At 46.6% G+C, this 24,240-nt stretch overlaps 1 protein-coding gene and 1 long non-coding RNA gene across 5 annotated transcripts in view; one reads left to right on the top strand and one right to left on the bottom strand.

Moving 5' to 3' along the window:
- Nucleotides 1-289: 289 nt before the first annotated feature.
- On the bottom strand, nucleotides 290-17,071 carry LOC113602491 (uncharacterized). Its single transcript, XR_003423948.2, has 3 exons — nucleotides 16,443-17,071; nucleotides 4,461-4,646; nucleotides 290-813 (listed from the first exon to the last, which is right to left on the bottom strand). It is a non-coding gene; the product is annotated as an uncharacterized LOC113602491 (long non-coding RNA).
- Nucleotides 13,421-24,240, top strand: part of STK35 (serine/threonine kinase 35) — a 42,000-nt gene continuing 31,180 nt past the window's right edge. For 2 of the 4 annotated variants that reach the window (XR_008289177.1, XM_027069731.2), the window contains exons 1-2: nucleotides 13,423-13,790; nucleotides 14,379-14,976. Coding sequence is in view for 3 of the 4 variants with exons in the window: in XM_027069731.2 (XP_026925532.1) it covers nucleotides 13,485-13,790; nucleotides 14,379-14,976 (904 nt within the window). In the remaining variant the exon portion in view is untranslated. Of the gene's footprint in view, nucleotides 13,791-14,198; nucleotides 14,304-14,378; nucleotides 14,977-24,240 lie in introns of those variants that run through there. The other 2 variants (XM_027069732.2, XM_027069733.2) reach the window with 2 other exon arrangements.

Genomic DNA, 24,240 nt, shown 5'->3' on the forward strand with positions numbered 1-24,240 from the left:
TGTAATATATATATATAATATATATATATATATGAGAGAAAGGGAGATACACACATGCACACACACACACACACACACACAGATACAGGAAGAGGCTATATGTAATATATATATATATGTATATATATATATGAAAGAAAGGGAGATACACGCACACACACACACACACACACACACACACAGATACAGGAAGAGGCAAAATACTGCCATGATATCCTGCCATTTAAAAAATATACACGTGTAAAGAAGAAAAGAGCACATCTATATACACACACACATATACATATATATATATGCTTACCTATCTCTGGAAGGATTTGGAGAAACAGCTTGCCTGTTCAAGACAGGAATTGGAGTGGAGGTCCAGGGTGAGAAAGAAACTTACTTTTCACTGCAACATTTTTTTGTCTGTTTTTTTTTTTCAACCCTCAGTATGCATTATTTATTTAAATAAATAAACATACAAACAATGCCATATGCTTTACATACTTTATCGAACTGAATAACCTAGAAGGGAAGTACTCTTACTATTTCCAAGGCACAAGGACATTCACTCATTTGGGGGAAGGATGGGGGTGGGGAGGCGGCGTAAGGAGCCTTGATCTGTAGGGTTTGCCAGTTCCCATGGGGTAACTTCTCCCACCGTGGCTAATTTCAAGCTGCCAATGGGGACAGCACCGACCAGAGCTGGGAAGACACGCATGCACACGATCAGCTCTAATGGGCCTGGAGGAACCAGTTCCAGCACATGTCTGTCGGGGATCTTGCCAAGGAAGGCACCCGTGGCTTCCTGCTTCACACCTGAAAGGGCTGCTTTTCAAGAGCAAAACAAATGTAAGTAAAATACACCACTTCAGGACCTAAGGGCAGCTTCCGGGGGTCTTGAGACATAGATGCTGGAGCATTTATTTGTAGTATAAATAGCCTGGCTTGTTCTGCAACGGATTTGAAACAGACACCCCGAAATTAAAATTAAGCATCTGGGTTTTATAGTTGCAAATTGCTCTGCCATTCTCTTTATGAAATACTGCCACAGCCATACCAGCAGAAGGCAATAAAAGAATAATAAATTAATCAGTGTTAGCATTCTGTCAACACAGCCCCACAGACTTACCAGGGCCAGCAATCTACATTAGGAAGTTGGCGTAGAAACTTTCCCAGGGCTTTAATGGCAGAGGTGGGGGCGAGAGGACCAGACAGACTTGGATTTGCGTGGTGTCCTGGCTTTGCCGTCTGCTAGGCACCTTGGGTAAGTCACCTTACCTTCTGACTCCCAGTTTGCACATGGGCTACGTGAGGACAGTGGCATCACAGATTTGAGCAGACACGTTCACCACATTTAATAGATGAGGTTAACACGTGGTGTATACTTAGAGATGAGGCAGGGTGTTCCTTCCTTAAAAATCACCCCACAGCATAAAGTGAGAGTTGTCTTCTATTTAGGATCTTATGAAGGCTCATAGAATGTTCCATGTTCCCTAGACTCTCAATTACTTGCTTTTAAACAACAAAGTATTCTTCCAGGAAGACCCATTTATAGAAGTCACCTGATGAAAGAAGTTTTAAAAAAAAAAAAAAGCAAACGGGGTGCATGGGTGCCTCAGTCTGTTAAGTGACTTTGGCTCAGGTCATGATCTCACGGTCTGTGGATTCAAGCCCAGCATCGCGCTCTGTGCTGACAGCTCAGAGCCTAGAGCCTGCTTTGGATTCTGTGTCTCCTTCTCTCTCTGCCCCTCCCCTCACTCACACTCTGCCTCTCAAAAATGAATAAACATTAAAAAAAATTAAAAACAATTTTTGATACATTATACTGCGGTTGGCCTCATACCCCCTATAATGAAGCAAGCCTTATAAAATGACTTTGAAAGCAATAAATTAAATGTTAAGATGCTGTGATTGCAAACAGAAACCAATAGAACAAACAGAAAAACAATAGTGCCCTAAGATTAAGTGAATCAGGACTTTGAGATTAAAATCTTTCGGCAAGAGAATCAATAAAGGCTCAAAAAGTGCTGCATCACACACAATTTAAATAGGAGGGAAATTTATGCGATCCAGGAAGCAATCCAGGCGATTCAGAAATCATCCCCAGCAATAATAAAGATCCTGAAATATACGACCCACAGAAAGAGATGGAATAAAATCATTTTGTAGCTGTAATCATCAAGGCGGGGTGTGGTACTGGCACAAAAACAGACACATAGACTGATGGAATAGAATAGAGACCCCAGAATTGGACCCACAAATGTATGGCCAACTAATCTTTGACAAAGCAGGAAAGAGGATCCAATGGAAAAAATCTCTTTAGCAAATGGTGCTGGGAGAACTGGACAGCAACATGCAGAAGAATGAAACTGGACCACTTTCTTACACCATACACAAAAATAACCTCAAAATGGTTGGAAGACCTAAATGTGAGACAGGAAACCATCAAAACCCAAGAGGAGAAAACAGGAAACAACCTCTTTGACCTCAGCTGCAGCAATTTCTTGCTCAACACGTCTCCAAAGGCAAGGGAATTAAAAGCAAAAATGAACTATTGGGACCTCATCAAGATAAAAAGCTTCTACACTGCAAAGGAAACAATCAACAAAACTAAAAGGCAACCGACGGAATGGGAGAAGATATTTGCAAATGACGTATCAGATAAAGGGTTAGTATCCAAAATCAATAAAGAATTTACCAAACTTAACACCCGAAAAACAAATAATCCAGTGAAGAAATGGACAGAAGACATGAATAGACACTTCTCCAAAGAAGACATCCAGGTGGCCAGCAGACACATGAAAAGATGCTCAACGTCACCCCTCATCAGGGAAATACAAATCAAAACACACTGAGATACCACCTCACACCTGTCAGAATGGCTAAAGTTAACAACTCAGGAAACAACAGATGCTGGTGAGGATGTGGAGAAACGGGAACCCTCCTGCACTGTTGGTGGGAATGCAAACTGGTGCAGCCGCTCTGGAAAACAGTATGGAGGTTCCTCAAAAAATTAAAAATAGAACGACCCTACGACCCAGCAATAGCACTACTAGGAATTTATCCAAGGGATATAGGAGTGCTGATGCATAGGGGCACATGTACCCCAGCGTTTATAGCAGCGCTTTCAACAATAACCAAATTATGGAAAGAGCCTAAATGGCCATCAACTGACGAATGGATAAAGAAGTTGTGGTTTATATATACAACGGAATACTAGTTGGCAATGAGAAAGAATGAAATCTGGCCATTTGCAGCAATGTGGCTGGAACTGGAGGGTCTATGCTAAGTGAAAGAAACCGGGCAGAGAAAGATAGACATCATATGTTTTCACTCATATGTGGAACTTGAGAAACCTAACAGAAGACCATGGGGGAAGGGAAGGGGAAAAAATAATTACAAACGGAGAGAGAGGGAGGCAAGCCATATGATACTCTTAAATACAGAGAACAAACTGAGGGTTGATGGGGGCATAGGGGAGAGGGGAAAATGGATGATGGGCATTGAGGAGGGCACTTGTTGGGATGAGCACTGGGTGTTGCATGTAAGTGATGAATGATTCACTTTGGGGGGAATCTAGCCCCAAAATCAAGAGCACACTGTATACACTGTATGTTAGCCAACTTGAGAGTAAATTATATTTAAAAAAAAATCATTGTGTAAAATGTGAGAGTGGAAAAAAACCCAGTACGTCTCAATTAACATATTATTTCTTAATATATATTTAAATATTATTTAAATAATATATTAATAAACTTGAAAGTATGTGCATACCTAAAATAATAAATTAAATATCGCACATGGACATTTGATTATTTCATCTACGGCCTTAAGAATTTATGTATTCAAGGAGCACCTGGGTGGTTCAGTGGGGTTATTTAGCGTCCGGCTCCTGATTTCAGCTCAGGTCATGAGCTCACAGTTCGTGGGATCAAGGCCTGTGTTAGGAACACATCTGTCAGCACAGAGCCTGCTTGGAATTGTCTCTCTCCCTCCCTTTCTGCCCCTCCCCCACTCATGCCCACATGTACATTTGCTCTCTCTCGAAATAAATCAATAAACTTAAAAAAAAGGAATTTGTATATTCAAGTTGACCCCCCAAATAGTTTCTTTTTTGTAATCTTCTCGCTGTGAAAAATGGGAGGGTCGCCTTATATTTACAACTACTAAATACTGAGGTAAGAATGTGCAAGCACTTAAAACTCAACATAGCTCTGCGTGATCTGCAACAAGAACTATTACGGTTGTTAATACTATTTTTATTCTGAATGTTCCACCACCAGCTGGGATCTTTGGCGGTGCTCCTCAAAGCACTCACCTGGACTGAAATTCCCCAAGCTACTTCCTAGCTGTGTGATCTTGGGCAAGTTGCCTAACCTCTCTGTGCCTCATCCGTAAACTAGAGATCATAAAAGTATCTCCCGTGGTTAGAACTTCAACCAATCGGTATATGTAAGAAGTGTTTGAACCAGTACCTGGTAAGTGTTTCTTAAATGTTAGTTGTTACCATGACGTTCAGCAACGGAGAACTCTATTGAGGAACATGGCAGCTTTCTTCACAATGCAGCGAGATTTCATCATCAACAGGGAACCCGTCTTGCTCATCAGGATTCCCAACTCACACACAGGCAGAGCTGTAGACTGGAATTGGTGGAACCACTCTGGAAAACAGGACAAAGATTCCTCACAAAATTCAATATAGACCTACCATAGGATCCAGCAATTCCATTTCTGTGTGTTGATCTGAAGAAAATGCAAACACTAACCGGAAAAGATACGTGCACCCCTAGGTTCATGGCACCATTATTTACAACAGCCACAAGATAGAAACAACCTAAGCATCCGTCAGTGTATAAACTGGTAAAGAGAATGTGATACATGTATAGGAATATCACTCAGTCGTAAAAAAGAAGAAGATCTTGCCATTTGTGGCAACGGGGATGGACTTTGAGGGCGTTATGGGAAGTGAAAGAGGCCAGACTAAGACAAATACTGTATAATCTCACTTATATGCAGACCCTACGAAAAGAAACAAAACAAAACAAAAATAAAAACAAAAAATATTCCAACAACCCAAGCTGTCAGTTACAGAGGACAAATTAGTGGTCACTTTCAGAAGCAGGGGGTGGGGGAAACGGGTAAAGGGGGTCAAAGTTACAATTTGAAGTTAGAAAATAACATGGGGATGTAATATACAGGATGGTGACTATAGTTAATGATAGCCTGTTGCATATTTGAAAGTTGGTAAGAAAGGAGATCTTCAAAGTTCTCATCACAGGGGCGCATGCGTGGCTCAGTCGGTTAAGTGACCCACTCTTGATTTCAGCTCAGCGATCAACTCTTGATTTGATCTCGTGGTTCGTGAGTTCCAGCCCTGAGTGGGGTTCCTCCTCCTCACTGACAGTGCAGAGACTGCTTGGGATTCTCTCTCTCCCCCCTGCATCTCTCTCTCTCTCTCTCTCTCTCTCTCTCTCTCTCTCTCTCTCTCTCTCTCTCAAAATAAGTAAACTTAAAACTGTTATTTAAAAAAAGTTCTCATCGGGGAGCCTGGGTGGCTCAGTCGGTTAAGCGGCCGACTTCGGCTCAAGGCATGATCTTACGGTCCGTGAGTTCGAGCCCCGCGTCGGGCTCTGTGCTGACAGCTCAGAGCCTGGAGCCTGTTTCAGATTCTGTGTCTCCCTCTTTCTCTGACCCTCCCCTGTTCATGATCTCTCTCTCTCTCTGTCTCAAAAATAAATAAATGTTAAAAAAAAAGTTTTAAGAAGTTCTCATCACAAGAAAAATAATTGTGTGACCATGTGTGGTGATAGATATTAACTAGACTTACTGAGGTGATCATTTCATAATACACGCAAATAGTGAATCCTTATGTTTTACCCCTGAAACTAATATGTTATGTGTCAGTTACACCTCCATTAAAGAAGAAAAAAAAAAAAAAAAGCCTAGACTGGATATTTCTTTACGTCCCTACAGTGAGTTCTTCACGTCCCTACAGTGAGTTCTTCACAACAGGAACTGAATTTTATTCATCTCAGTCCCCAAATGACAAACAGTAGGTGCTTAATCAGTATTCATTGAGCAAGTGAGAATGAGGTGCAGTCTACGTTACTGCACATTATTTTTCACTGAATTGTATTGTTTTTTTCACATCTATAAAAAAGTACTTAAAAATTAATCCCAAAAAGGCATACATTAAAAGTTCAAATCATACAAAAATGTTGAGAGTAGAAGGACCACCTGGAGAGAATGCTTCTCCGCATCTAGAGTATTCTTTATCAAAATGTTTCCTTTGTGTATGCATAATCTAACATGTAAGTACCAAGGCTATATCATGTACTGGTTTAAGACCACGAGCTTTGGAATCAGATATGCTGGGGTTTAAAACCAGGCTTTACCTTGGGGCACCTGGGTGGCTCAGTCAGTTAAGCGTCTGACTACAGCTCAGGTCATGATCTCACAGCTTGTGAGTTCAAGCCCAGCATTGGGCTCTATGCTGACAGCTCGGAGACTGGAGACTGCTTCAGAGTCTGTGTCTCCCTCTCTCTCTCTGCCCCTCCTCTGCGCGCGCTCTCTCTCTCTCTCTCTCAAAAAATAAATAAACATTTAAAAAAAATTTTTTTTAAAAATCAAGCTCCACCTTTTTAGTGGCATGGTCTTGAGAAAGTCACATAACCTCCCTGTGCCTCATGTTCTATGGAAAATGAAGATAATGAAACCTACCCTATAGGCTTAATAGGCTATAAGTCTAAATAGAGCACTTAGGATAGCAACAAATACAGAGAAACAACTCGGTGAAGGTTAGTGATTATGTACATACATATATTTAAACAAAATTTGAAGTCACAGTATAGATCCTAGTTTACATTTGCTTTTTTTAATGTAACAATATGTTGCAAACACTTGTTCTGTGGTAGTACATACGGGAGCCAATTCCTTCTTTCTGATGCCTACATTATATTCAAATGTGTATATAAGTAATCTCCTGTCTCTGCCACCTGAGTATTTCTAATATTTTACCATTACAAACAACCACAATAAAAATCCCCATTGCCTATATATTGCTTTATCCTTGGGTATTTCTATAGGATAAGTTCTAGAAATGGGATCGCTGGATCCAAGTGTATGAATTTTTAACTATATTAATAAACAATGAGTTATCAAATTGCCTCCCCCAAAGGCTGTATCCTTTACACTTTGATCAACGAGTGTACTTTGTTGCCTTGTGCCTGTGGATGTTTTAACCGGGTTCCCCCAACCATTTATTTGGACTGTCCCAGTAGTTAACCAGAATCAGGGACTTTGCCCTGTTACATCTGCGTTATATTCCCTCATCTTTCCAAAAATCATAAACAACTCCTAAGAACCTAGCAACCAGTGTTCTGCGGACACACAGCCTGACAAAGAATGTTTACGCTATTCTCAGATGGGAGAAGAGAAAAGGTTGGAATTTCTGAGCCTCTTCTGCGGCCAATAGGAAGACCATTCGAAATTACAACAATCCATTAAGTTTGGGAAACAGGTGCCTCTAACTGCTTCCATCTTTATTTTCCGTGACTCGGACCCTCTTTGTCGAGTCCTACTGGAGATGCGATGTCTCCAGTGCAGCGTCCCCAGGGTGTGATTTGAGTACCTAACTTACTTGTAGCTCTTCTGATAATACCAGGACGACAGGTGGATGTCAGAGCCAGAAGCTGAACAGCGCCACCAAGCTGACAGGCTGCTTCAGTGGTAGCTAAATCCCATGCCCATGTTTATTTTTAATTTCATTTTAATCCAAGCAGTAAATATATATAATGTTGAAGAGTTAGTTGCTACTGCAAACTGGACCCTACTACAAGGCTTATAAGAAGAACCTCCCGTGCTACCCCCAGTCACAGCCATGAAGCAATAACTCATTCTGTAGTTATCTCTTCAAACCTGATTATGGGGTCACTTCCAAGATCTTTTCATTTTAGGCTTTTTGTATTGATCTGCAGCTACGGAGAAAAAGAATTTCGTTTTCCTCTCTCTCGCTCTCTCTCACTCTCTCTTTCTTTACACACACACACACACACACACACACACACACACCCTCTCCAATTTTCCCCAAATAATTACATCATAATTTTTGGTTAAATCAATGTGCTGTTTGCACATTATAATGACAATGTAATATTATCTCCAGCTAAGTGTTGATGCTTATGATAATTACAACGTTTTTCTTATGAATCGCTTTTGTTTTCTTGGCTTTAATAATCACTGTGTGTCTTATTTGCTTAGTTTTCTCTATAATAGCTCCAATCCATCTCCAACTTCTTTGCCAGAACTCCAATCCTTTATAATTGTCTCAGCTTTGTGCTCAGTCTAGGGGCAGCGTAATGTAATGTGGTTCTTCACGTGTGGTCCCTGGACCAGCAACAGGAACAGCATCACCTGGGACCTAGCTAGAGATGCAAATTACCAAGCCCTACCCAAGACTTACTGACGAGCCACCACTCTGGGGCTGGGGCCCAGCAATCTGGTTTTTTGACCAGCCCTCCACCTCCAAGGGATGCCGACGCGCACTCACACTCGAGAGCACCAGGACAATGGTTACGAGTTCGGATACCCAAACCCAAGGCCACTGGGGTTCGGATCCCAACTATTGCACCCGTTTGTGATAGAAGAGCTTCCAGGGCCCAATCTTCCCATCCATAAAATGGGGACAAAGTGTCCCTCCCACATAGCTGGGCAGCATAACCGGCTTCAGCATTGCTTTTTTCCTTTTAAGATGGAGCGCAAGCAGGGAGGGGCAGAGAGAGAGAGAGAGAGAGAGAGAGAGAGAGAGAGAGAGAGAGAATCCCAAACAGGCTCCGTGCTTTTGTCAGCACAGAACCCCATGTGGGGCTTGAACTCACGAACTGTGAGATCATGACCTGAGCCTAAATCAAGGGTTTCTTGCAGACACCCCTCCTGGAGCCCAGTAGAACCAGTTCCATTATGGGAGGGGAATGCAAGCCAGCTGCAAAGCCTCCCCCAGTTTTCCAGGGTCTCCTGCTCAGAACCAGCCCTCCTCTGAGCACCCACCTCAAGCCTCTGTCTGTCAGCACCTCCAAAGTGAAGCCCCCTCCGGCACCCCTGTAGGAGCCTCTCCTCTTTTTAATGCCTCCCATCCTCCCCTCCCCCTACTACAGCCACCATTTCACACTGTTCTCTGCCTCTGCTGCCTGGCCCTACCCTCCCTCCGCTTCCCCCTTCCCTCCTAGCCCAACAGAGCCAGCTATCCCCCTTCCCCACCATTCCTTCCACACCCCTCCACTCCACCCAACTCTCCCCTCCAGGGCCAGAGCTCTCCACTGTCCCAGGGAGTCACCCCTAGGGTGGCCCCTGGGGCGTTCTCCTCCCCCTGAAATACTGCAGGATGGGCAGGAGCATCAGCACTCTGCCTCCTCCCCCTGGGCAGTACTCAGAGTAACCACCTGCGAGAGCCTCGGCTCTCCCCTCCCGCTCCCTCGCTTTCCTTGAGGTTCCGTATATCACAGAGGCTCAATAAATCCCAAGTCCTCATAGGGCCCATGCATCCCTGCCTCACGACCCACCTACCACATCTCTCTCTCTCCATTTCCGGCTTCTCCTGCCCCGTTCCCTGCGTTCCAGCCACGCTGGCCTCCTTTGCACCTGTTGTTTCCCTGGGACACAAATGCTCTTCCAATAGATACGCATTTGGTGGATTCTATCAGGTCTCTGCTCAATGGGCACCTCCTTAAAGAGGGTTTCCCAAGCCGCCATTCGAATATAGCACCTGCTTGGGGCGCCTGGGTAGCTCAGCCGGTTGAGCCTCTGACTTCGGCTCAGGTCATGATCTCCCGGTTCATGGGTTCGAGCCCCGCATCGGGCTCTGTGCTGACAGCTCAGAGCCTGGAGCCTGCCTTGGGTTGTCTCCCTTTCTCTGTCCCTCCCCTGCTTGCACTCTCTCTCTTTCGCTCTCAAAAATAAATAAAACATTCAAATAAACAAACAAACAAAAATAATAAAAAGGCTCAGTTGGGAAACTAGCTGGAAGAAAGACTCCATTGGCCTTGTTCAGCTTCTGGGGCCAGGAACAGCACGAACAGGGCCAGCCCTGCCTCAGCACTACACAGCCTTCGGTCCTGAGAAGTGCTAAGTAAGGACACTGGTGTTCATGGCCTGGCGGGATTTGGGTTTGTGTATTCACCTTTTAAACCAACTTCATTGCCATATAATTTACATCCCATAAAAGTCCATCACCCAGAAATTTCCCTTGCGCCCCTCAGCAGTCCAACTCCCACCCCGAGGATAACCACCGATAGGTTTTCTGCTGCAGTCGATCAGCGTTGCTTGCCCGTATATTAATGGAATCATCTAGTGTACTCTTTTTAACTCATTTTTTTTTTACGGCTTTAATGAGGTTAAGCTGTAAAACTGATGTACAAAAAACCGCACTTATTCAAAGTGTACAATTTGAAGTGATGTTAACATATCCCTCCCCTGAAACTACCACAAGATAACCTCTTTTTTTTAATTTTTTTAAGGTTTATTTTTTAAAATGTTTATTCATTTTTTTAAATTTTCTTAACTTTTTTTTTTTAACGTTTATTTATTATTGAGAGACAGAGACAGAGCATGAGCAGGGGAGGGGCTGAGAGACAGGGAGACACAGAATCTGAAGCAGGCTCCAGGCTCTGAGCTGTCAGCACAGAGCCCGACGCGGGGCTCAAACTCACAAACCGCGAGATCATGACCTGAGCTGAGGTCGGATGCTTAACCGACTGAGCCACCCAGGTGCCCCATTTATTCATTTTTTGATAGAGACAGAGCATGGATGGGGGAGGGGCAGAGAGAGAGGGAGACACAGAATCCGAAACAGGCTCCAGGCTCTGAACTGACAATACAGAGCCCGACGTGGGGCTCGAACTCACAAACCGTGAGATCATGACCTGAGCCGAAGTCGGATGCCCAACCGACTGAGCCACCCAGGTGCCCCTAATGCTTATTTATTTTTGAGAGTGAGACAGAGCGTTGAGCCAGGGAGAGAGAGAGAGGGAGACACAGAATCTGAAGCAGGCTGCAGACTCTGAGCTGTCGGCCCAGAGCCTGACGCGGGGCTTGAACTCACAGACAGCGAGATCATGACCCGAGCTGAAGTGGAAAAGTTAACCAACTGAGCCACCCAGGTGCCTCTACCACAAGATAATTTCAAGATAATAAACATATCCATCACCCCCAAAAGTTTCCTTGTGTACCTCCCTCCCCACCCCAACTACGAATCTGCTTTCTGTCACCGTATATTAGTTTGCATTTTCAAGAACCATATACAGAATCATGCAGTATGTATTCTTTTGTGCCTGGCATCTTTCACTCAGCATAATTATTCTAATTCATGCATGTTGTTATATCAATACTTCAGGCCTCCCCACCGCCCCGCCCCCACCCCCAGCAGCATCTCAGGGTATAGGAAGAGCACAGTCTAGTCATCCATTGACTTACTGATGAACATTAGAGTGTTTTCTAGTTTGGGACTCTTATGGCAAAAGCCACTATAAACATTTTTATGAAAGTGCATTTGTGAACATAAACTCTCGTGTATCTTGGGTAAATGCCCAGGCATGAAGTTGCTGGGCCATCGGGTAGATCTGTATTCAACTTCCTAAGAAATTGCCGAACCTTTTTTTCCCCCAAAGTGGTTGTACCACTTCACACACTCACCAACTGGCTAAAGTTGAACATCAAGCTTGTTCCTTCCTGTCTTTGGGCTTCTATACTTTTTCCTTCTTCCTTAAATGCCTTACCACTAGTTTTTAGCATGGCTGACTTCAGGTCTGCCCCCTAAATTCATACGTTGAACTTTGATATTAGTTGATACTAATATCACTAATATTGCGACAAACCAATGTCCTGTGCCTTCTGATGTGACACACTCAGGACACAACTTTCTTTCAGCGGCATTCCTGCCAAAAATGCATAATCTGAATCTAATCATGAGAACATATCAGACAAATACAAATTAAGGACATCTACAAAACAACTCCCCAGTACTCTTCAAAAATGTCGAAGTCATGAAAGACAAAGAAAGGCTGAGTAATTGACTGCTTCTCCAGATTAAAGGAAACTAAAAAGAGGGGACAACTAAAGGAAACCTGTGATCCTGAATTGGATCCGGGGGGAATGGCTACATTATTGGGCCAATTGGCAAAATTTAAATATTAAAGGGGTGTTAAAAGAATCATACCATTGTTGAAATTCCTGATTTTGATAATTATACAGAGATTACGCAAGAGAATGTCCATGTTTCTAGGAAATATACACAGAAGTATGTGGGAGAAAGAGGCATAATGTCTGAAACCCACTCTAAAATGATTTGTGGGGAAAAAAAGTGTATGTGCATATTATACACACATACACAGGAGAGAATATGGTAATGCAAATGTAGCAAAATATAGCAATTTGTTATTCTGGTTAAAAGTATATGAGAATTCTTTACTATTCTTGCAATTTACATGTAAATTTGAAATCCACCCCCCCCCCCAACACACACAATTAGTCCTTTCGATGGATGCCCACATTATCAGAAGTGGCCTATTCCCAAACCCAAGGCACTCTTTCACATTCTCCATCATACTTACCAATGTCAAAAATTATTCTATTGTTTAGTTAATAATATCTAACATTTACTGCGTGTAAGGCCCTGTCCTGTTGTTTTAACTGTATAAGTACAGTGATTCCTCCAACTACAGTTCCTCCCATCTTACAGATGAGAACTAAAGTCACAAGAAAGTTAATTAACTTGCACAAGGTCACCCACATCGTTTGTCTCCTCCAGGGGCCTAGAACCTCAACTAAGGTAGAGATTGACTTGTTCACTGCTCTTTCCGCAGCGACTTACAACAGTGCCTAGCATATTACAGGAGTTCAATTAATACAGGTTCAGCTTAAAAATAACGAGCACCTACTAGGCACTGGAGTACAAAGCAGTGAACAAACTAGCACTTTCAGCCTTGCATCCTATTAGCCACCTTATATATATTTTGCTACTCTTAATATATGCATTTAAATTATATATATTTCATTTGGCGCTATCAACACTGGCAAGGTAAGGTCCAATCACCCATTTTGCAGAACAGAAAACTGAGGCACGGAACGGGCCCATGATTTACCCAGAATCAAGGGGCTATGGGGGGCAGGGTGTGGAATCCAACCCAGGCCGGGCGGTTCCCAGGCACTACCTATGAATCAATCAAACCGACCAATCCAATCAACCAATCAGTATTTATTAGGCGCCTACTGAGCGCAGCCCCACTTCACCAAGCGAGGGCGAGGAGGGAGGGGGCTGCGGCGCGCAGTCGGCCGCGGAGGCTAGGAGGACGCAGCGGATCGCGGAATTTGGCGCCTATTTTTTGTCGGCTGGGTGTTCTCGCCTGTGATTGGGCCCCGGCGCGGCGTGCCCGGTGCGCCTGGCTGCGGCTGCTCTGTCGACCTTGGCAAGACCCAGGCGGCGCGGTACTCGACCGGCCTCCCGGGGGATGGGCCACCAAGAGCCCCCGCTGGCCCGAGTACGGGCGGGAGGTGCGGCTTATATAAACAGGTTATGTAAAGGGCTCAGCTGGCGCGAACACGTGGAGAGCCGCGGGAGCCCGGACACCCGGTTCTCCCCCGCCAGCGCCGCTGCAACCCCCCGCGCGGCAGCAGGCTTCGGAGCACACTCGGCCCGGGCCGCCGCCTCTGGCGCCGCTCTGTACAGGAGGCAGCCCTGGCCGGGAGCGGACCATCCCCAGCCCGGGACGCCAGGGGGGAAACGGGCCGCCCGGAAGTGGAGGGGCGCCGGCCAGGTAAGGGCGCAGTCTGCGGAGTCACAGCAGGCACCGAGGCTGGAGCCAACCCATCACCTCGGGCGCTTGGGGAGGGCAATCGGGCCCCCAGTTTGGCGGGTTCAGGGACGCGGAATCTTTAACCCAACCCGCCGCCCTCGGGACTTGGGTCGGTCCGCCGGGCTCAGCTCTGACTTAATTCAATGGACTGTTTACACCCGGGAGAACCTAAAGCGGGATGCGGGGAGGGGTATCCCAGAGGAGACCAGGCAGGGAAGAAGATTTCCACAGTCAGAATTGCGTCTTAAGGCAATTTTCTTAAATTGTAAAGACTGCTGGTCCTTGTTTTTTCTGTTTTTAGACGACAGTTTAGCTGAGAAGACGGGGATGTTTTGCTTTTCTTTACGTTTCCCCCTCTGAGCCACAGTCTAGTGGTTTCGTCTTTCCCGCTTTCCCCTCCCCTCCCCTGTTCAGTCATCAGCAGCAGCTTCCGTCTTAAAGGGGCCGCGGCGGCCGGAGGAGGAGAAGGAGGAGGTGGGACGCCCTGCGGCCTGCGCTCCTAGCCTCCCTGCTTCGGCCTAGTTGGTTAACCAATCCTTTCGTCCGCAGGTCACAATCCAAGGTCCCGCTCCTCCACGTCCCGGGGCCGGACGGAGGGATGAGGCAGGGGGGACCCGGGCAGCGCCGTTGCTGCTCCCCCCGCCGCCCGCAGCCATGGAAACGGGGGAGGAGGACGGCGCCCGCAGAGGTACACAAAGCCCCGAGCGGAAAAGGCGAAGCCCTGTGCCGCGGGCGCCCAGCGCGAAGCTGAGGCCGGCAGCGGCCCAGGCCATGGATCCGGTGGCAGCCGAGGCCCCGGGCGAGGCCTACCTGGCGCGGCGGCGGCCAGAGGGCGGCGGCGGGTCGGCGCGGCCGCGGTACAGCCTGTTGGCAGAGATCGGGCGCGGCAGCTACGGCGTGGTTTACGAGGCAGTGGCCGGGCGCAGCGGGGCCCGGGTGGCGGTCAAGAAGATCCGCTGCGACGCCCCCGAGAACGTGGAGCTGGCGCTGGCCGAATTCTGGGCCCTGACCAGCCTCAAACGGCGCCACCAGAACGTCGTGCAGTTTGAGGAGTGCGTCCTGCAGCGCAACGGGCTAGCCCAGCGCATGAGCCACGGCAACAAGAGCTCGCAGCTTTACCTGCGCCTGGTGGAGACCTCGCTCAAAGGTAGGAGTGCCGCCGGCTGTCCCGCCCCCATGGGGCCTGGACCCGCTCCCCTGGATGGCTCGACCCCGGCTGACCCCTAGACCCGTAGGCCCTGGTCCTGGTCCTGTCACCCTGGGCCCAGACACACCCTCCTTCCCAGGGCCCAGGCATTTGGGCCCTCTTCTCCTCTAAGGACCCGGGATCAGCCCCTGGTGCACACGTTAGCTGGTATTTTCGTAAAAAGGGCCCCTTAAGTGCTGACTATTATCTTAGTGCTCAATAAAGGCGAACTGTTATTAAACTTCTAGCACTTGGAAGTTCCACAGGGCCAGAAGGGGATTGGGTTCAGAGTTGGTGCAAGAACTTCACAGCCCCCTCTCTAGGGCCTCTTCTCTTTCCCTCCCAAAGCAAACAAAAAGAACTTTACTGGACCCACCCACACCTCCTCCCTGTCTGGTTCCAAATGTCCTGACACCCTCCAGCTCCACTCCCAAACTCTTAACTTTCTAGTGTTCCATTTTCCTTGGGGACCCCCCAGCCCATCCCAGGACAGTCAAACACACTGGTGGGTTTCCCTGGCTAAGTCCTCTGGGTCCTGCAGAATAATAACCCCCCTGGAGGGCCTAGAGCTGTCACCTAACTTGTAACACCTTTTTCCTCCTTTCCTCTGTTTTACATACTTAATCTTTTTCTTAACTCCCTAAGACTGGCTGTCTTGGGTATTTTTCTTCATAGTGAAGATGGGGCCCCAGGGAGGCAAAGGAACTTTGCAGTCATGGGAGGGCTAATCCTAATTTTTGGGTTTTAGCTGCTGTTAGGGCATGAGTTCATGCTGAGTGTTCAGGTTTGTTCAGACTACAAGCAGCCAAGAATCTCTTCAGAGAGGAGAGGGCAGCTGGGCTAGAAAGGTCTTAGGAGACCTTCTCAAGGGAGAGGTCACCAATCTGAGTCCTAGCTAGGTCCTAGACTTTGGGTAATTTTAAAGGTAAACCCTTTCCTCTTTCTATAAATGAAGAAACTAAGGATTAGAGGTGAACAAATAGAAGTTGATGAGGTTAATCAGCTTGTACAGGAAAGTTGGGTTTCTTTACAGTTTTTCAGAGCTTAAGTGACAGTGAACCCAGATGTGTCTTGATTCAAGGCCTAGATTCTTTGAAATGGGTAATGATGCCCTCACTTCCCCAGAGAAAAAGGTGGAAGTGACCTTTAAGAATGGGTAGGATTTGGGGTGGGGCTGGATAGGGCATTTTATTTGAAGCTTTTGCCTGATTTTAATCTCCTACAGCCCATCCCAAGAGAACTCTGTCCCATTTCAGTTGTTTGACAGTGGGTTGAGGGACATGATCTGTATCACCTGGGGTCCTATTTTTCAAAACAGGTTTTCACTTTTTATGCCCAGCCCTGCCTCCCACCTTAAAAAGCCCACCCTGTCTCCCCAGGGTAAAGACATTTGTTTTGAAAAGACTTTCCAGGAGATTTGAGCTTACCTGTGTTCTGCTCCCTCTTCGCTTCCGTTCTGAGGCTGTCTTCTCCCCTGGATAGTCTGGATTTCCATGATACAGGACTGCCTTGGGATGTGGGATTTCACACTTTGCCAGCGGTCCCCTTCTACCCTCAGTTCAGCGACGCCAATCTCGAAGTTTCCACCTGGGTGTGGAGTCTTGACTTCCTCTCCTTGCCTATAGATACTGTTCGAATTCTCTCGCATGTCGGATTTGTCAAAACTCCATGGTAAACGGCCGCAGCCTAGTCTGGTGGTTAATACCATAGGCTTTGGCGTTAGGCTCGCTTTCAGTCCTGGCTTGTCTGAACTCACTACATGAGACCTACAACAAGTTGTTTAAAACCTGTGGGGAGCATTCCTCTATCCGTAAGATAAGTGTGCCTATGTCCTGAAGCTTGCGGTGCACTCTGGGAATGTCCCTAAGTGCTCAGGTCAGGAGGAACTAAAAGCCTCAGCAAGTTCAGTCCACACTTTGAATTCTCTGTCATCATCCCTCTTGAGATTCACTGTGTTCATGTTCAAGTTTCTGAAAAACTTGTCTGACCATGGAACCCATCCTGTTGTTTGCGTTGTCCATAACACCAGGTGGAGGGAAAAACTGGTATTTTCTACCTCTTTGTGTGAATTAAAACCGGTCTAGAGAAAGGAAATTAATTTTGCTTTAGGGCACACACTTTAATTGTCCCTTTCAGTTGTAGGAGTCTTCTATAAAGTGTGGGAGCCTCTACTGTGGGTCGGGTAACCCTCTGGGCTCAGAGCAATAAAAGAAATGTAGACAACCTAGCTGTTGAAACTAACATTGACATTTACATGTCAAATGTAAATTTAGCAAGCTGTAAATAGGCATTGTTTTCTGCTATTAGTATTAAAGTAAAGAACAAAAAGGCCCACTTTACTCTAGGTTAAGCTTTCCTTGCCTTCAGCTTCCAAAATTTGCAGTCTTAAACTGCCCTGGGGCGCTGCAGTATGCTGTTATCACTCAGAAATGTCCGAGCTGGAAGGAATCTTACAGATAATCTGGTTCAACCCTGTCATTAAACAAACTCTTCTGCGGTCACCTTTTGCCCAGTCTCCTGCAATTTAGACTAATTTTGAAATAGGCCAAAAAAGTGTTAATCTGATTTTAAAGCCTCAATTGAACCAAATCTACATAATTTTACTTAGTCCCCATAGTAGCATTTCTGGGGATTGCCGGGGGGAGGGGGGTGTGGAGGAAGGACAATCTTTGCCCCCAAAGCAACCTAAATTGGGAAAGTTTGAGGACCTGTAGAAGACTAAGTGCTAATCAGGGTCACCTGAGGAAAAGGTAAATTGGTTAACGAGGGCTTTCTACAGAGTGTTGCACAGGATTAACAGGAATGATAATCTAGAGTTAGCCAGGAGTTGGCGGAGAAGGTAGGCTTGAAAGAAGCATGCGTAGGACTGTGTAGATAGGTAAAGAAAGGGGATTTATTTCACAGTTGGCCAAATAGAGAATAGTTTGGGTTTTTTCCCTCTTCAGTATCTGCTGTCTGGTGAATACACAGTAGGCATCTGTACAGTCTTAATCATTTGACCTATAAATCCAATGTCGAAAAGAGAAACTTAATGTAGTTCTTGGTTCTGTCCAACTTTTTTTGGTAGCTTCTATGTCTTATGTCGTTCCCTTCTCTCTGAACATGGACCAAACAAGTCTCTGTGTTAAGTAGAGAACAGAAGTTTCAGAGTCCGTGGACGGAAACAAGCCTAGAAATGAGGATTTGCCCCCCTACAGAGTTAGTGGTAGCATTCAAACCAGCCTCCCAGGCTTTTTTAAACCAGATTAACAATCCTGTAAATTATTTGGCTGATGAGTTGATGTCTTTGTTTAGCTTTTTGAGTACTTTTCACAAAAAACAGGAGTTAAAACATCAACAGCTTGCTTTTATCCCCCGTTTCCATTGCCAAAGGACCCTGTCCCAAATGCACCTAAAACTAAGTTCAAGGTGGCTGCCGCTTAGGAGACGGCAGACAAGTCTAAGACTTAAGACTCACTGTCAACCTAAACTCAAATTCTGGCACACTCTAATGCACATGCTGATCCTTCTGACAAACAGCAACAAGTGATGTATATATAAATATATATATTTACATATATAAATTTATACATATAATTTATATATGTAAATAAATAAATTTATAAATAAATTTATATATATAAATATATATATTTATATCTATAATATATAATCTCCAGGACGAACCCAAGGCTTGTTAAACCAAATAAGTTTGGAAAAGCTGGGGGTCTGGCTTATGCCGTCTTGGTAAGACACAAGTTCTGCTTCACCAACTTTCATGTTTACTGTATTAAGAGATCTTTAGGTGGCTTCACAGGGGTGGGAATCTAGGTCCTTTGGGAAGTCTTGTCTGTGCATCTATGCCCAGTGGTGACGGTGAGTCAGGTACTGCATTGGGAGAGGCTTTGCAAAGTTCCCTCCATGGGGCGTGCAGAAGACACAGGCCTAAGTGACCGCGATTCAAGGTCATGAGTGATGGGTAGCCTAGCAAACGGCAGAGGTTCCCTCTGGAGTGGGGAGACACGGGGGAAACAGAGAAGGTAGACTAGAGTAAGTAAGATGAGGCCAGAGTTCCTGTGGGATGGGAAGCCAGGGTCTTAGCTGCCCCCACCCCAGCCTGTTGAGTGCCTAGGAAAACCTTAGGCCAGACCCCTAGAAAGCAACTCTGAATTCTCTACTGTAGAAGTGAGTCCTGCAATTACCCGTTTTACCAGTGGGGAGACTGAAGTTTGTGAACTTGCGTGGTGTAAAACAGCCAAGCAAATAACCAAGCACAGGCGTTAGGGCTCGACTCCATTCTCCTGACCAGCTGTGCCGCGCTCTTGGGACAGGTGGCTTAAGTTCTGGGTGCGCTTCTGTTTTTCTTGGTGGTTAAATGGGCATAATCACATTTTACTCCGAAACTAATGGCTACCGTTTGTTTTTAATTATGTACTAATCAGTACTTGGCACTGCTGATTTCTACTGGGGCCTCCCCCGTGTCTCAGCTGCCGGGGACCCTGTTACCTCCCTTCTGGTCTGCTCTTGAACGTCCGGAGACAACCACGCAGACTTCCCTCACTACTGACTGCCTTCTGTGTGCACTGGGAATTGTAGATATCGGCCTCGGGAGACGGGAACAGCCCTTGCTTAATCGAGAGTTTTGGCTAATTGAGTTGCACTGGGTAGGCTTTTTATAGTGGAAATTCCTAAGAATTGCTCAACCCCCTATAAAACATCCGTTCACTTTCAACTCCGACTTGGCCTTTGGTAGAGTCCTTAGTGACTGCAGAATTCTGGACCCTTACCTAGTTGTCTTTAATGTCTGGACCCTTACCTAGTTGTCTTTAATTCTGCGTGCTTTCTACTGGAACTTTCCTTGCTGTTGTTGTAAGCCTCTCACAGTTCTCATCTGGCTTCATTTCGCCCAATTACTGAGCACCTACTGTGTGTGAGGCACACCGTGAGGAGGCCAGAGACTTGGTTTCCTTCTGCCATGAGTGCCCAGTCTAATGGAGATAAACAGAGCACAGCAGAGGTTACCTCAGGATGGCCTGTGAGAGGGGCTCTAGATGAGTGGCGGCCAGGAAGGTGGACTGTGTTTAGGGGAGGGAAGGAGGAGCTGTGAAAGGGTAAACAGAAGCAATCTTGGCAAGAGGTGAGGCGTGGGGAAGCGGTAAGGCCCTCACGGGTGGAGAGAGGAAGGAGTTGGCCGCCAAGGGTTATTTCCCACTCCCTGCCTGGCTGGTGGAGTCTGCATTCTAACAAGACCCCTCTAATGTTCTAGAACTAAGAGCCGGCCTCAGTATTTTCATGCTCCTTGTCTCCTTTAATCCTCCCACTTGCAAGTGTGTGTGTGTTTGTAGCCGGGTCTCCTATGTGGAAAAATCCGGATCTGTGAAGGTCAAGTAACTCGTCCAGTACTATCAGCGAAGGGTCAGCTGTAGATTTACATCCAGATGCTCTTTCCAATCTCTGCATCCTTGACACGCTGCCTTATGACTGTCAGAGGGCCACCAGTGGTGTCCAGACACAAGAATATAATTAACGCCCAGTAGTTGTCTGTTCTGGCATCTGGGTACCGTGCAGAATGCTTCCTGTGTCACAGTTAAGCCTTCCAATAGCCTCAGGAGGTAGAGGTCTCCCAGTTGATGGAAATGAAACCAACTCATAGGGTCTTACAACACTCGCCCAGAGGTCACATAGCCATGTAAGTGGAAGAGTGGGGGCGTCGACCCTGGGCCTGGCTGGCTCCACAGCCCTTGTCCTTTTCTGTTAGGCCTGCGGCTTCTTGGGTTCTTGGCCTCTTGGCCTCTGTAGGATGCTGTGTCCTGTCTTGGCAGCCACCATCAGGGGTTGATTGTCCAGAGCACAATGACATTTGACTAATCTTGTGAAGTACTTTGAACACACCCTGTGTGTTGATACTGGACCCAGCCTCCTTATAGTAACCTGACACAGCCCAAGGTCATTGAGACTGGGAGTTCATCTTTCTCGATTTTTTTTTTTCCTAACCCTTTTTCTTAGAAAAAATTATAACTTTCTATTTTTAAAATTTTGTATTAAACTTGGCATCCGACGTGGTATGTGACCTCCTCTTTTGACTTATTTAAGTAAATTAGAAGTATAACACGACCCTTGAAAGCATTCAGCCAAGCGGCAATACCATAATTATCCACTAACCCTTCTTGGGCTCTTGTTTCCAGTCCTTCACTTTTTTTTTTTTAACGTTTATTCATTTTTTGCGAGATGGGGGGGGCGGGGGGGAAGGGGGGGGCACAGAATCCGAAGCAGGCTCCAGGCTCTGAGCTGTCAGCACAGAGCCCAGAGTGGGGCTCGAACCCATGGATCGCGAGATACGACCTGAACCGAAGTGGGATGCGTGCAACCGGCTGGGCCACCCCTGGCGCCCCATCCAGTCCTTCACTTTTACTTTGTTGTATCAAATACCAGTTCTGGTGCTTTGGGCACTTGCTGTGCCCTTCTTGTTGCTGTCGGCCATAGGATTTTTTTTTTTTTTTTTTTTTTTTGTCTTTTTGGTATTCTTAGAATAAATTCCTAGAGTGAGATTTTTTATGTCACATGGATGGAGCATCTTGAAGACTTGTCAAAATCCTAATTAGTGCTCCGCTGAAAATTGCGTGGTTGGTCTCTCAACACTAGGGACTTGGTGAACGTTAAACTCCTTGGGGGCATACGTTCCTGAACTTAACAGGGACCTTGCGCCACAGGGGGTGTAGAACGGCTAGGGGTTCCATTCAGCTCGGACCCCGGAGCCTGCTTCAGATTCTGTGTCCGTCTCTCTCTCTCTCTCTCTCTCTCTCTCTCTCTCTCTTTCTCTTTCTCTTTCTCTTTGTCTTTCTCTTTCTCTCTCTATCCCTCCCCCACGCGTACTCTGTCTTTCTCTCTCCCTCAAAACTAAACTTAAAAAGGAATCCAGGCTGTAGAGACTGGGCCCTGCCTCTTACTAGCTGTGAGACCACAGGCAAGTAATGTAATCATGAGCCTTAGTGTCCTCACCCGGAAATGGGGATACAGTTATGGTCTAAGTAGATAGGGGTTCGGAGTAAGAAGAGGGTTGGCCAGAGCTCTCTCTCAGTTCTTCCTTTCCATCACGGAGGACGGGTGATGTTCCTAAGTTCTGTTGATTCTAAACCTCCCGAGACCTCCCCCTCTCCCCCTCTCCCCCTCCGTGCCCTTCTCTCCCCTCCCCTGCCATCTTGGCGGTCAGAACCCAGCTTCAACAGTCGCGTGTGGTAGGGTTGTCAGCAGCCTGTACGTCTTAACGTAAACGGTATATCTCCAAATCAGTGACTTAAGATTCAGGAAGCAGTATATCCTTCTAAAATATGCCAACAACTTTTATGGCTTCTTTTTTTTTTTTTTTTTTTTTTAATGTTTTTATTTATTTTTGAGACAGAGCATGAACAGGGGAGGGGCAGAGAGAGAAGGAGACACAGAATCCAAAGCAGGCTCCAGGCTCTGAGCTGTCAGCACAGAGCCCGATGCGGGCTCGAACTAACGGACTGTGAGAGCATGACCTGAGCCGAAGTCGGTCGCCCAACCGACTGAGCCACCCAGGCGCCCCTTTATTGCCTGTTTCTTAGAGCCGAAGTTCAAATCCTTCAGTCGGCCAGACACCGGTTCTTCGGACCTAACTCAGGCATCCTTCCCAGCCTCATTGCTGCCCACCTCCTCCTCCGTTTTCTGCGTTGACCCCCAGATTTCTTGGGTCCCTCGCTGCAAACTCACACCCGCCCTGTGCGATGTGTTCGTTCTACATCCTTGGAGACCCAGCTCAGGGGTCGCTCTTGAGTGATTGCAGCCTGCCTTTCTTCTCTCCTAACCACCCTTCCCACTTCGCTTCCTCGGGCACAACTGTGGCCTATTCCTTGCTCTCTTAGCTGCGGTTGGTCATTCTGCATCGAAAGACCAGAATCCCTTGTGAGGGCAGAGACCACTGGTTATCTCGGGGCCGGTGTCTGACCAGCAGTGTGTGCCCAGGAAATGTTTAAATGGAATGGACTAGCGCAAGGAGATCCAACTTCTGGAGGCAGCTTTGGGTAGAGGCTTCTAAATCCCTGGGGATTTTGTATCCCTTTCTAGGAAGTTGCTGCTGTCCCAAAGCTCACGCTGACTTACCCTTATGCTGAGCCTACTGGCCTCAAGTCTCTGAACAAAGCAGGCCCCATTTTTGTTGGGAGATGCCAACAGTACCTATCCCCCTGAGTAATGAGATAGGAGACACCTGCTTGACTTTTTTTCTCCTCCCATTTTCTCTGTCTTCCTGTGAGCTGTGGCTTAGCATACGTTTTGACGTAGAGTTTATGTGGTGGTCTCCTGGCTGTTGGCCTTGAGGGGAAGGTAACCAAACTATCCTGAAAGTGGGCCTGTCTCGCTTTAATCAAGCTGCATTTCTTGGGACCCAGGCGACAGCCTTGGGTGGTGGAAGGAGTTGGCAATGGAGGTTCACATCTTACCCAACCAGTCATTTCGGGGATCTTGGGCAAGTTACTTAACCTTCCTCTTAGTTTCCCCACCTTATAAAACAGTGTCCAGAGAGATGAGACTGCTCCCACGTTGACGTTTAATGGTGCCTGGGACCCAGAGCCCAGTGGCCTCTCCCAAATCCTGAACAGTTCCAGGTACCAGTCTTTTCTCCCGCCTTGGGGAAGCTAAATTTTTAACTCCTCACCTTACAGAACTGTCAGGCTGCACCAAAGGAATTAAAATTTTTACTTTCGTTTCTATCCACTCAAAGAGCTGTAAGCTTCAAGTGGGGTTTCTACTAGACGGCACATGTGTATGCCACTTATACATCTTGAAATTGGGGATAAGCAAAGCATGGGGTGGCTTGGTGACCGCAGGGCCCGCCGGGAGATGGACGGGCGCCGAAGCTCCCTTGGGTCACCTGACCTTCATAAGCCTCCTGCTAACTGGTGGACCCCAGCAATGTGTCTCCGGGAATCCGTGCTTGGTAATCCCTGGAGGTTTGAGCCTTTTTCCTTCCCGGTGTGCAGTCACCTTGGTAAATTACAAGGCTAGGGCTGGTAAATTACAAGGCTAGGGCGGTGGCCGGTGGGAAGAAGGAAGTTACTGGGGGATCAGGCAGGCATCCAGTCGGTTGGCATTCAGGCAGGACCCAAAGGTACGCATTCAGATGCACCTGCAGAGATCTGGGAAGAGGGGAGGCCTTATAGGGAGAGAGCACCTCAAAACTGTCTGGTCTGGCTAGAACATGGGTTTGGCTCGTAAGAACCTGAGCAA

Source organism: Acinonyx jubatus, chromosome A3 (assembly GCF_027475565.1).
Source record: "Acinonyx jubatus isolate Ajub_Pintada_27869175 chromosome A3, VMU_Ajub_asm_v1.0, whole genome shotgun sequence".
Classification (NCBI taxonomy): domain Eukaryota; kingdom Metazoa; phylum Chordata; class Mammalia; order Carnivora; family Felidae; genus Acinonyx; species Acinonyx jubatus.